The sequence below is a fragment of the Natrix helvetica genome, assembly GCF_964273705.1.
Source record: "Natrix helvetica genome assembly, chromosome: Z".
Lineage (NCBI taxonomy): Eukaryota > Metazoa > Chordata > Lepidosauria > Squamata > Natricidae > Natrix > Natrix helvetica.
Window position 1 is genome coordinate 129195873 of NC_138554.1, and position 13571 is coordinate 129209443.

The 13571-nt window shown below is 44.6% G+C and overlaps 1 protein-coding gene across 2 annotated transcripts in view; it reads left to right on the forward strand.

Annotated features, from left to right (window-relative positions):
• VIPR2 (vasoactive intestinal peptide receptor 2) overlaps nt 1-13571 on the forward strand; it is a 129939-nt gene that overhangs the window by 83096 nt on the left and 33272 nt on the right. The window contains exons 6-7 of one of the 2 annotated variants that reach the window (XM_081932275.1): nt 257-395; nt 2957-3107. The exons of the other annotated variant lie outside the window; for it this stretch is intronic. Coding sequence (XP_081788401.1) covers nt 257-395; nt 2957-3107 — 290 coding nt within the window. The remainder of the gene's footprint in view (nt 1-256; nt 396-2956; nt 3108-13571) is intronic. 2 annotated transcript variants of the gene reach the window in all.

Consider the following 13571-nt stretch of genomic DNA (forward strand, 5'->3'; position numbering starts at 1 on the left):
CCCATTTAGGCCATTTCTTCAACAAAAGTGCATGCGCGGAAGGCTGTGCATATGCATGGAAGTGGTGCGTGCGAGAAAAGCGACTGCATATCCCCACACACGCTCACATTTGCAAACTGGTAGGGAAGATAAGTGAATACCACCCCTGGCTACAGCTACATTATATTCTTTTCTTAATTGTTCTTATCAAAAACAGACGGTAAGTAGAAAGATCTTCAGCTATACTTTGGGTTTTTTTTTCTCTTTCCATGTGTAGGAAACTTCACTGCACTCGGAACTACATACATTTGAATCTGTTCCTGTCTTTCATTTTAAAAGCAATCTCTGTCTTAGTTAAAGATGGAATCCTCTATTCCGACACTAGCACAGATAAGTGTTCAGATCATGCTTCCTGGGTAAGTGGAGAAGTTGTTTCGTTTGTGTCATGTCCATGATCTTTGAGATCATTGTAGATTACCAGCAAGGGTAGTGAGACTTCTGTTCTGGCTTGCTGGAAAAGAATTGGAACATAGGACTGCAAGGTTGCCCTGAGTCCTTTTGGAGAAGGGCGGCATATAAATCCAAACAAACAAACAAACAAACAAGGTGGTGTAGGTGGTGATTTATATATTTTGGTAATGGCTTCCTCTCTGCTTTGGGGAAGACAGCATTAGATGCAGCTGATATGCTGATTGATGTTATTAAAATCATCGTTCTCCTTCCTCAACTTTACATCTTGATCAGTGCTATAATAGAGTGTAAAGATTCCAGAGAATGTACATGACAGAGCAGTTGCTTGAGATTTGTGTTTTTATGCCTAATGATGTTTTTCTAAAGAAAAAATGAAAAGGGGGACCATATCAAGGGATATGAAATGAATTTACCAAAAGAGATAGAAATAAGAAGAAGTTGGAATGGGATCTAGAAGCCTTTATTTCAGGTTTAATAATTGTAAAATCACTACCGGCTAGCGCAATGGGCAAAAGCATTGCTTAACTCCCCATCTGAAACTTTGATCCGTCTATCACTGAATTTGCAAGATCATCCTAGCCAAAATGCATTTGCTAATTTCCTAACAATGAGTGGTGCTAGAAAAGGAAAGATAATTTGAATATTTTTTTTAAAAAAAAATTAATAGTGATATGTGTGAGTGTGTGTATGTAGTTTTGCCTGTCAACACCGGGCAATATTAATCTATCAAACATCTTAACTTTTTGAAATTGAGAAATAAAGGTAGCAGCCCTTAGCATGCTTAGTTTGGCAGGAAGAAACAACTTCTTAGTGGACATGGAGGGATTTATAGTGAAATTGCATGCCAAGAGTGTTATAGCACATGTAATACAATTCTGGTAAACACAAATCGTTTTACAGTGCTTGCAAGAGTGCCGTAACACATACACACCCACAGGGAAAACACTCACAGAGCATTATAGAGTATAATTTTCAGAGATTTTGTTCCTCAGTATGAAACTCAGTATGGAATAGTATGAGGGACCTGGTGGCTCAGTGGTTAAGACACTGAGTTTATCGATCAGAAAGGTTAGCAGTTTGGCGGTTCGAATCCCTAATGCCGCATAACAGAATGAGCTCCGGTTACTTGTCCCAGCTTCTGCCAACCTAGCAGTTCGAAAGCATATAAAAATGCAAGTAGACAAAATGTATGAAATAATGTAAATGCACAAATATATGTCATAGTTAAAAAAGATTTATTGGTATAGATAAAACAGACACAACGGATAGGTAAAAAAATGTAATGTGTTGCAAAGATGTGAAGTTTGTACAAACAAAATAAAATTTATTTTTAAAAAACGCAAGTAGAAAAATAGGAACCACCTTTGGAGGGAAGGTAACAGTGTTGCATGCGCCTTCGGCATTTAGTCATGCCGGCCACATGACCACGGAGACGCCTTCAGACAGCCCTGGTTCTTCAGCTTTGAAATGGAGATGAGCACTGCCCCCTAGAGTCAGGAGCGAGTAGCACATATATGTGAGGGGAGCCTTTACCTTTATAAAACTCTTGTCTTGATAGAGAAGACAGTCTGAAGAAATATGGCAATTAAATATATTTCTCAAATCCGTTGATACTACGATTCCCTTCCTTTCTGCTTAATTAATGGGAACCAAGAATCTGACAGCAATTGGAGTAGTTTTAGTCTTCAGCATGAAGCTTCCTCATATGTAATCCCTTTCCTTCCCCTGTTAATTAACATGGCTTTTCACAAAGGTACTGTGACAGAAATGCTTTGCATGTTCAGTCTCATACAATTCAGATGGAAGTGACTGCCTTGGCTAATTTGAGAAGGAACATTCTTCTCCTCCCCCTACTTCTGACTATTTCTTCAAAGTCCTAACTTGCTAGCATTGTTGTAATATGGTCCATGTGATAAAATATCTGCAGCAACGAATCACTTATGCTGTGCTTTATTCTGTTTTACTTATACAATAGTCAAGCAATGCTTTTCAGTTTTTCCTCAGGGTTGTACATTCCATGAGCTATTTTTTGCTTCTGGCACAGCTGCCGTAGAATAAACTAACTTTAAAAAGGGATGGGAACATGTTTCCCAAACCAAATTACTTCTGATTAATGGGTGGTCTTTAAATACCTCTGCCATCTCCTGACGTTTTTAATTCCTGGGCCTTTTTTGCACTGAAATCTGTAAGAAAATCAGAGACAAATTTGATGGTAAAGACGAACACAATATGATGAATATGCCACAAAGTTAGGAGGTAAAAAAACCAAGTACATAAGTCTCAAACCTGGTTTTGAGAAGCACTTGGCATTTGCTTTCATTCATTGAACTTGGTCCAAAACAGTTGAAAGAGGCTGTTTCAGCCCATCAATAGCTAAATTCATGGAAGGAGAAATCTCTTGTCAAAGCTTGTATCTATCAAAAGAGCTTTTAAACAAAGGAAACCATTTACTGTGTTACAGCAGATTTTTTGCATAAACATTTCATCCTTGATTTGTAACTTTCAGGTCGGCTGCAAGGCTAGCTTGGTATTTTTCCAGTACTGTGTAATGGCCAATTTTTATTGGCTCTTAGTTGAAGGACTTTATCTCCACATCCTCCTCATGGTCATGTTCTCTTCTAACAGACACTTCACAGCATATCTCCTTACTGGATGGGGTAAGGAGGTCAATATAGTTATCTCTGTTTTTTATTCCTTCCCCCTCAAGATTTGGAATCCTACTTAGGGCTTCTAGGTCAAATTCCATATTGTCTGTGTTGGTATCTGTCCTATCTTTGACCCACTATTGTTTTGAAGGTTCAGGCAAGTGCAAAATTAACACAGATACACAGAGATGTTGCCACATGGCTGACTGGATTTATGTAGTTTGATGGGTTACAAATGTTTTAGTCCCCTGGCCTTAGTGCTTAATCCTTGACTTATGACCTCAATTCAGCCCAAACTTTCTGTTGCTAAGCAAGACTATAAGTGAATCCCCCACCCCAGTTTAGGACCTTTCTTGTCACAGTTTTAAGTGAATCATCAGAGTTATTACAAGCACAGTTATTAAGTGAATTTGGCTTCCCCATTGACTTTTGGTTGTCGGAAGGTCACAAAAGATTAATCACATGACCCTGGGACACAGCAGCCATCATAAATATGAGCTAGTTGCCAAGCGTCTGAATTTTGATCACTTGACAATGGGGATGCTGCAATGGTTTTAAGTGAGAAAAACGGTCATAAGTCAAGTGCTGTTGTAACTTTGAACAGTCACTAAATGAACTATTATAAGTCGAGAACCACCTGTACTTAGACAGACAACTACAGAATTCCTGAAGAAGCATGGGGGAAATTCTCCAATGTTGGTGGAGATAGCAGCCAGGCTGGGTTTACTCCATCCAAGTATCCAGTTGGACTGAATCTACAATCTGTGATGTCATTGTGCACTGGTGGCTCCTCCCAGCTTTAGACTTGGTCTATCCAGGACTGAACGTGAGATTTGCTCTCTCCTTGGTAGATCAGAGATAAATTAATTCCAATTGGCTTTTTTCTAGAACATTTTTTCCACTTTAAATTAGGATTGAGTAGGAGACGGAAAAATTGGCAAGCAGGGCCTGCGGTCTGGCTGAATCGTTGAGGCATCAAGGCTGTGAGGACAGCAACTGTGCCCACAAATTAGTTCTGTAATGCTGTTTCGCAATCCTCACCACAACCAGACCACCAGGCTCACGAGCACTCGCTCAGAGGCTTTCTGGATGAGTGGCCTCAGATCTCCATCAGCTCACGCGTTTTCCTGTGAGCCAGAATATCGCCTAACATTGCCAGGGGTGCGGAAACATGGCAGCCATTTTTTTTATAAAGATTTTTTTTTGAATAAACACAAACAGACAAAACACAAAAAAACCCACAAAAACATCTTCAATTACAAATTGTAGAAAGTGTGTCGATTGGTTACAAAAACTTCCGTGCATCCCTTCCACAATCATCACCTACAATTCATATCAAATCATATATTTTAAATCAAATATATTTATATATATTATTATCATCATACCTCAACCTTCATTTGACTATAATTGTTTTTGCGTCCTTTTATAAAGAATATTCCAGATTTAAAGCAAAACCACATAATGTCAATATCATCCAGTAACATTACATCTTTATAACATGTTCTAAATAAAAATTGGTTATATTTAATAACAGAGTTTCTGAACCTCCTTTCGTAGTCACCATTTGCAATTTGTATCAAATTTCCTCTTATCAGACCAATACATATATATGCATTATTATCATTATCAATCAATTATTTAACTATATCCATTATCACTTCATTTTATACATAATGCTCTAAATTTAACTAAATTTTACTTAATTTTTTATTATAAGCTTTCATTACATCAACCTGTGACTTTCCAGTAATAACGCAGTCTTATGTCTCTTGCCATTTGTGGCATTAGTATTCTGGTTATTTTCTTAGTAAGTTTTGTATGGACTTCTCTTCGCAACTTATTGCTTATTGCATATCTTATATAAGCTCGAAACCCTCCATCTGCTTTTTTGATCTGCTTATCTTTGGTTATCACAAGTGCTTCTGACAAAATTTCTCTCCTTAGTTCCATTAATTTTTCTCTCTTTTCTTCTTCTATACTTTGAAATCTGGGGTAGAGCTCCAGTCCATCTACCTCCCCTTTCCATATTCCACTCTTTCCATTTTCAACCACACTCAGTTCACTGTCAGTATCAACAATTTTCTTGTCTCTTTGTTTATTTTTTCCTTCAGTTTTTAGAACTCTGAACACCACTTTCTTAATTTGATGAACATCCTCAATTTTTCCATCAAATTTTGCTGTTCTACGATCTATGTTCTCCAATCTGTTCTCAATTGTCTCTGTTACTTTTAATATTTCTTGAATTTCAAACATAATCTTTTGCAATGTTAAGGTTTATTTTTCATGTTGCACCATTCTTCCAACTTGTAAACACTGCCATCTGGCATTCAAAACTTTTTATTAAATCTAAAGCAAGTTCATTTATAATCTTTCAAGACAAGGCTTTGTTTTCACTTCACTCCAGCTGCCAATGAAGCTCCTGAAGAGCACCTGTATGAACAGCCCATGCTCTTCTCACTATCACTCTCTGTAAACAAGCTGGGGAACCTTGAAATGCAAAGTCAGATGATCAAAGAGAAAAAACAAAAGACAATTTTTCCAAGCCTCCAGTCTCAAAGTGGCAGTGTTACTTCCTTTCCCTCTGTTATTACAGCCCTCTTTGTATTCCTTTTATATCTTCTTTATATTCCAGGCTTAAAGAAAGCAAAATTCTTAAATGGAACAAAACAAACAAACAAAAAAAACCCATCCAATCCAGCATTATAAAAATAAGGAAAAAGATTTTAATCCATAGATATTAAAGAAGAATATAAAAAGTAGAAGAAGAAAAACTAGTCCCTTCAATTTAAAGAATAGGAAACATTTGCAAAAGTTCCATCCATAAAGGAAAATAAAAAAAAGGATAACACACTGTCTAATGTAGCTTAATTTCGCTGCTTGTTCTCTTCTGTTTTCAAATTTAATTTAGCTTTAATTTTTTTGGGGGTAGTCTCTTTTATAATAATAAGATTTCCTCACCAAATGGACACACTTTCTCTTTCCGTTTTCCTCCCATTCCAGAGCTGTCCCAACTTCAGCAGCTTCAATGGCTGTGCTTCTGTCGCCGGCAAAAGAGTTTCTCCTGGATCAATCAGGGACTTTGCGGTGTCCCTGAAATCAGCAGGACGTACTCTTCCCTGTCACCGTCTCTTTGGGATGGTTTAGGTCCAAATGGACCATCCAGCAGCAAAAGTATCGACTGTGATCTTGGAGCTCCAAGATCGCACGTTATGTCGTTGCGACGTCAGTTCCTCCTTGATAGCGGCCATTTTAAAGAGCCTTCGGTGCCGGAGTGTCAGGTTCCAACGGGTTAATGAAAACAGCCAAACACAGAGATGGTTTTAAAATGCAGTTTATATTCCTACGGCACAAACTGACCAACAAAGCACTAAGGCAATGAATAAATTGTCAGAGCTGACATCCGGTGCTCCCTACCACCTTTTATAGTTACTTGGTATTAGGCTAAACCCCACCCCCATGCTCACGCATACCATCACCTTGTGACCCAGAGTGAAAACCACCTGGCAATCAATCATGGATTGTTCTCAGTCAGTTATCTGTTCTGGAATGTTATCAGTGGAAACTTCCTGGCAGTCAGTCATGAAGAGCTTTGTAGAATTATCAGCTGGACTGCTTGTGGAGGAAGGAGATCTCTATCTGGTAAGCATGAGTCTTGGCAGCTGGCCCAGTCCCCCCCCCCCCGGATGGGAGCTCCGGGCCTCTGGGCTTGCCGGAACTGACACGGAGAAGCTGCCTGTCATAAAAAAATAGCGCAAAAATGCAGCAGCAGCCACTTTGAAGCCAGATTGATCAACCACTGCTTGGAACAGCATTCTGGCCGATTTGGTGAGTCCGTATCTATTACCTCACCCAGCTTTCTTGCCTGCAACCTAACAGTCCTGCTGCCTTTAGACTTTGAGCCAGAACTGGTTCAGCCCAATCCCAGAGCCCTCATGACCTCTACTGGAGCAGTGGCTTCCGATCTCTTCTCAGAGCCTATTCCAGCCAAGGACTTGGAGACAGGGGGAAGGAGCCTGGAGACGGGGAAGCCAGCTAAGATCACCAAGGCTTCCCTCAGAGCAGAAAAACGCAGGAAGAGGGCATTAGATAAGGAATTCGAAAGGGCTCAAAGACAGGCAGTTCCAGTACCAGGCCTTGCCACCCTCCCTGCGAGGCTAGATCAGCCCAGCCCACTGGACCTACCTCTAGAGGAGGCCTATCCATCTCTGGCTGAGATGTCTCCTGACTCGAATGAGGAGCTCTCATCATCATCTTCTCCCAGCAGCCTCCTATGGGTGGGGATTTTTTTGACGTCCCTCTTAAAAGGGACAGATTATTTGACCATAGCAGCTCTGGTCGGCCCCTCTTCCTCAAATTCACCCCCAGGCCTCCGCTTCCGCTCCACCGTATATGGCAACCACAATTTCTGAGGCCGACCTTCAGCACAAGACCTCTTCCAGATCTTCTAGCAGGCATAGGTGCAGATCCCGTAGAGGACACAAGATCCGCTCCCATCCACCACGGCTAGCCAGGCATCCTTTTTTGGGGAACAGGAGCCTCTTGGAAACTCAGATTTATCTGATGATGATGTGTAGCCCCAGACCTGCTGGCCTTTGCTGGGCTCTTTAAGCCTGATCTGTTTAAATCACTACTATTCAAGGCAAAGAAGGCCACGGACCTGGGGACGGCTCCTCAGGCTCAGACCACACACACCAGAGGCCCTCCTAATTTCTTTTTCTCCAAACCGACAGTAGAGCGCCTCACCCAAACGGTTTCTGGACATCGTCAGTAGGTGTCCCCGGGGTCTGGTCCGTTGTCCTCAACTCTGGACAAGCGTCTTTATAAAATAGGACCCGACCTTTCCAAGGTCCTAGATGCCCCTTTGGTAGATGCCCCTGTGGCTGCCCTTTCATCCTCTACCATGGTCTCCGGGGCCCCAGAGGAGGTCCTCAAGCCAGAGGACAAGTGGTCAGAACAGACTCTAGTTAAGGGGCTTCAGGCAGGGACCTGGGTAGTGCGGGTTGCCACTGCTACCTCATTCTTTACTAGGGCATCGCTGGTTTGGATTCAGCAGCTCCAAGAGAGACTTTCCACCAGAGACACTAGGTGTCATCGAGATCTCAATAAGATCAAAGCAGCAATATAATATGTGGTGGACACATATTGTGACTAAATGCAGCTAGGTTCGCGTCCAGGGCCATGGCCTCATTAGTTATAACCAGACGTCTATTATGGCTGAAGCCATGGCAGGCAGACATTAGGACCAAATGGCCCTTTGCCACCTCTGCATTTGCGAGTGGCCAGTTATTTGGGGGCCCCTTACCTGACAGAATCCAAGGACAAGAGGAAGATCCTTCCCTCTATCTATAAACGACTGGAAGTCAGGTCGACTCCTTACTTTACCTTTCGAGGGTTGGACGGGGGATTCTCCTGCCCCCATCTGCAGTGGCCTCCCCAGCCCAGACAGGATAAGTAGCAGGACCGGTCCCATAGGAACAACCAGCTCTTCCCCCCAAAGAGATCCTACTGAGGGGGAGGCAATTGCCAGTTCAGATGGTAGAAATGACTGCCTGGACTCCCTTTCAATTGGGGAACGTCTGGCCTTCTTTGCCCACTGATGGGAGGAGACAATGATGGATGCCTGGGTGATTCACCCTTGCACTAAAGTTCCTCTCCACCTCTCAGGAGCACTTCATCTAATGCCCCATATCTCAGGAGTGAACAGGCAATTCAGCACTTGCTGGAAATTCAGGCCATCCAGCCAGTGCCAATGCAACAGAGGGGACAAGGATTTTATTCCCTCCTGTTTGTCGTCCGAAGGCTTCCATGGGGTGGAGGGCGATCCTCAACCTAAAAAACATTTAACCGCCACATTGTCTACCGGCAGTTGAAAAGGCACTCCCTGCTCACCATCTGGAAGGCGTCCATTAAGGTGATTTTCTCACCTCAGTGGACCTGACCAAGACATACCTACACATCCCCATTCTGGCAGACCACAGAAAATGTCTCCACTTCTGTTATTGGGGGGGGGGGGTAGCCACTACCAATACTGAGCCCTTCCATTCGGTCTCTCCTCTGCTGCAAGGGTCTTCACCAAGGTGTTGGCGGTCCTGGCAGCCCATCTCAGGACATCCCTCATCAAGACCCTGTGTTACCTGGACACTGGTAATATCCTGTTATTGTCCAAGTCCAAGCAGGCCCAGAGGATCTCAGTCTGACCATCCAGGTCCTACGGGACCATGGGTTCAGAGTAAACATAGCAAAGTGCCATCTCACTCCTACAACCTGCATATCCCAACTATTAGGAAATATGGTTTCCTGTTTCGGCATAGTTCCATGGGACAACCACTACAGTGGTTCCTGCTCACCCACCAAAAGGCCAACAGAAGCTACTCCTCTCAAATGGTGAGGATTTCCCAGGAAGTGACCAGGTCATTGGGGTGGTGGGGGTCCCAGGCCACGTCACAGGGGACTCTCTTCAAGGATCTGCCACATCTCACCCTGATGACTGATGCCAGCCTAGTGGGATGGGGGGGCACATGCAGAACCTCATGGCACAAAGCAGGTGATCCGCATAGGAACATCACAACAGCATAAACTGGCTTGAACTGCAGGGCAATCCATTTAGCGTTGCTACAGTTTCAGACACGGTGTGGGACTCACACATTCTGGTGCTGACTGACAATACAACAACCAAAGCTCACATCAATCAACAGGGAGGAACTCGATCCTGGTCCCTCATGCAGGAGGCCAACTGGTTGGATCTATGGGCAGAGTCACATCTTGGGAGCATCGAATGTCCAGGCAGACTGGCTCAGCCACTCCCAAATAGACCAGTCAGAGTGGAGCATCCATCCAGACCTCTTCCAAGCCCTGGCCCACCAGTTTTGCCTCCCAATCCTCAACCTATTCACAATTTTGACCAACAATCAAGTTCCCAGATACTTCTCCAGGTACGCAGACCCGAATGCGGAAGGCATAGACACTCTCAGATGTCAGTGAACACTGTATGTATTCCCGCCACTTACACTCATTCAATGAGTGGTTCGCAAGCTTCTGGACCAGGAGGCAGAGCTCCTTCTTCTGGCACCCCACTGGCCTCGACATCCCTGGTTGGCCGACCTAGTGAACTTGTCAATTGCCCTACCCTGGCTCATTCCTCCGTTGATCATCTCGCTCCACCAGGGGTTGATCCAACACTCGGAACCGCAGTGACTGCAATTAGTCCTTGACCACAGACAACCTCTCCCCCAACATCATGGTAACAATTCAGGCGTCTCGCAGAGCCTCTACAAACCACATCTACAACGCCACTTGGCGGGCATTTAGGCACTGGTGTACCATCCATAACATCGAAGCCTCCGGAGCCTCCATCCCCCAGGTGCTGGATTTCCTACAACAGGGACTAGAACAGGGTCTTTCTCCCAACACTCTGCAGCAACATGTGACAGTATTATCATTGGTCCTTTTGTGCCTCACAATGGACCACGTCTCCAGTCATCCACTTGTTCGCTGATTCCTCCGTGGCGCCTCTAACCTTCATCAGCTGATTGTCCACAGGTACCCAACCTGGGACTTGTCCAAGGTGCTGGAGGTGCTCACTATTCCACCGCTTGAGCCCTTGCGTTCGAGGTCCTTAAGGCACTTCTTGTTCAAGACTGCGTTCCTGGTGGCCATAACATCAGTCAGGCATGTCTCTGTCAGTCAGACAATATCTGCATTTCCACCCTGACGGGGGGTGTTATGCCTTGACCCAGCATTCATACCAAAAATCAACTCCAGATTTCACAAGGCCCAGGAACTGGTCTTACTGGATTTTTGTCCATCTCCCCAACGTCAACTCAAGTGTAAGCGACACTCCTTTGACATCCAAAGGGCACTACAAATTTACATCAGTCGCATGGCCACCTTCCGACTATCAGAGGCCCTGTTCATGTCTTTCTGACAGGTGTCTCTGGGGGTCAAAGCCACGCCATCAATCCTAGGCTGCTGGATTTGGGCATGCATCAAACTGTCCTACAAAGCTCAAGCATTATCACCACCATGCCACATCACAGCCCACACCACTAGGAGCGCGGCCACCATAGCAGCATGGACTACACAAGCGCCCATCGAAGAAATTTGTCAGGCTGCCACCTGGACATCACCTACTCCCTTCATCTGGCACTACAAATTGGACAGATATGCATCGGCTGACGTGGCATTTGGTCGGAGGGTGCTGCAACAGATGCATGGAACGGGCGCGCAATTTGGGCGTCCTCCTTGATGCCCAGCTGTCGATGGATGACCATGTAGCAGCCGTGGCAAGGGGGCGTTCCACCAGGTTCGCCTGGTGCGCCAATTGCGCCCCCTGTTGGATAGGGACGCCTTACGCACGGTCACTCATGCGCTGGTGACGTCTCGCCTGGACTACTGCAACGCTCTCTACATGGGGCTCCCCTTGAGATGCATCCAAAGACTACAGCTAGTTCAGAATGCGGCCGCGCGTGCCATCATGGGGAAGACAAGATACTCCCATATAACACCACTCCTGCGCGAGCTGCACTGGCTGCCTGTGGTTTTTCGGGTGCATTTCAAGGTGTTGGTTACTATCTTCAAAGCGCTCCATGGCACGGGACCTAGTTACCTGCGGGATCGCATCTCACCTCATACATCCCTGCGACCAATCCGCTCTCACAGGGAGGGACTCCTCCGGGTGCCGTCCACTAAGCAGTGTCAACGGGCGGCGCCCAGGAGTAGAGCCTTCTCTGTGATGGGCCCAACCCTCTGGAATGACCTCCCCCCCCCCCCGATATTAGAACTACTACCGACCTCCTCTCCTTCTGACAGAAGTTTAAGACCCACCTGTTCCAATTAGCTGGCTTAACTGATTTATAGTCCCATTTTAACCTCCTGGCAAACATCTTATTGGGTAGTTTTTAAGGGTAATTTTAATGTTTATTTGTATTTTAATTTAAATATTGTACAGTCCACATCCTACCTCCTCCGTTTACCTATTTGTATATTTAAGTATATCTATATTTTGTATTCATATTGTTTTAATATGACTGTACACAGCCCCGAGTCCTGTTTAGGAAAGGGTGCGGTTTATAAATTAAAGATTATTATTATTATTATTATTATTATTATTATTATTATTATTATTATTATTATTATTATTATTATTATTATTATTATTATTATTATGTAACATAATGGACAGTAGACTGGACATATCTCCACTTTTAAGGATGGCCCCAACTTTGGTATGTCCCAGCCTGGCTGCTATCTCCACCAACATTGGGGAATGGGTGTTGGTTCTTACCTGAGATGTCTGTTCTCTGGGTGGTGGAGACAGCAGCCGGCCCCACCCTGTAATGGTCCGGTCCCAGGTCATGTAGAGGAGGAGGAGAGAGCGCATTCTTTTTATTTTATGTTTCTTACATTTCTCATATCAGTCCAACTTTCTTCAAAGCTGGAAGGAGCCACTAGTACACAATGACATCACAGATTGTAGACTCAGTCCAATTGGATACTGGACGGAATAAACCCAGCCTGGCTGCTATCTCCACCCAGAGAACTGGTGCCAATGCCCATTCTCAAGTGAAACCAGAACCATGCTGGAAAGAAGATTCAGAGTCGCTGGGTGGGATAAGGCCTTGGCACATAAATTGAGTAAACTTTAAGTTTCCAGAAACAAAAGTCAGGGAGTCATATTGGGGCACATTCAATGAGTATTTCTAGTTGCAAAACATACTGGACAGCTCCTGATAGTTATATAGACTATTCTGGATATACAGACATTTTAGCTGTTTATTGGATTTGGAGACCACTCCAATTGTAGATGACTTAGAATGGTTTAAACCAGTGGTTCCCAAAGTGGGTGATACCGCCTCCTGGGGGGAACAACCTAGGGGGGCACTAAGAGGCAAGGGTGGCAGCAGAGGGGTGCTAAGAGGCAAGGGGGGCGGTAGGGGGGTGCTAAGAGGCAAAGAGGAATGCTAAGAGGCAAGGGAGGTGGCAGAGGAGTGCTGGAGGTGTTCTGCTATACTGTACTTCCAACTCGCTTAGCTTAGCGCGCAGGCGCGGAAGGGAATGCGATGGGACCGAAAGCAAGAGTCCTTCCCTGCGCGGCTTGTGTGGAGGTGGCGGCTCAGTCTCGCCTCACCAGGAACTGGCGATGCTGCGCCTTTGGGAAGGCTTGGGTCTCGTACGCGCCTTCAATGGGTGGGAGGGCTGGGTTCTTCTTCATCGCACGAGACTGGCAATTAAAACTGCTCCTCCAGCTGCGAGGGGGGCGGCCGTGAACCCCTAAAAATAGCGATGGAGTTGTCTTCCCTGGTGCACATCCTTGTGTTTCCCCCCAAAATGAATTGTCATTGCCTGATCTCATTCCCAGTAATGAGTGAAATATCTTTAATCATTAGTTGTACTAGCTATAAAGTGGCATTTTTCCTCCTTTCCTATTGACTTTGCTTGTCAGAAGGTCACAAAAGTGATCAACATGACCCCGGG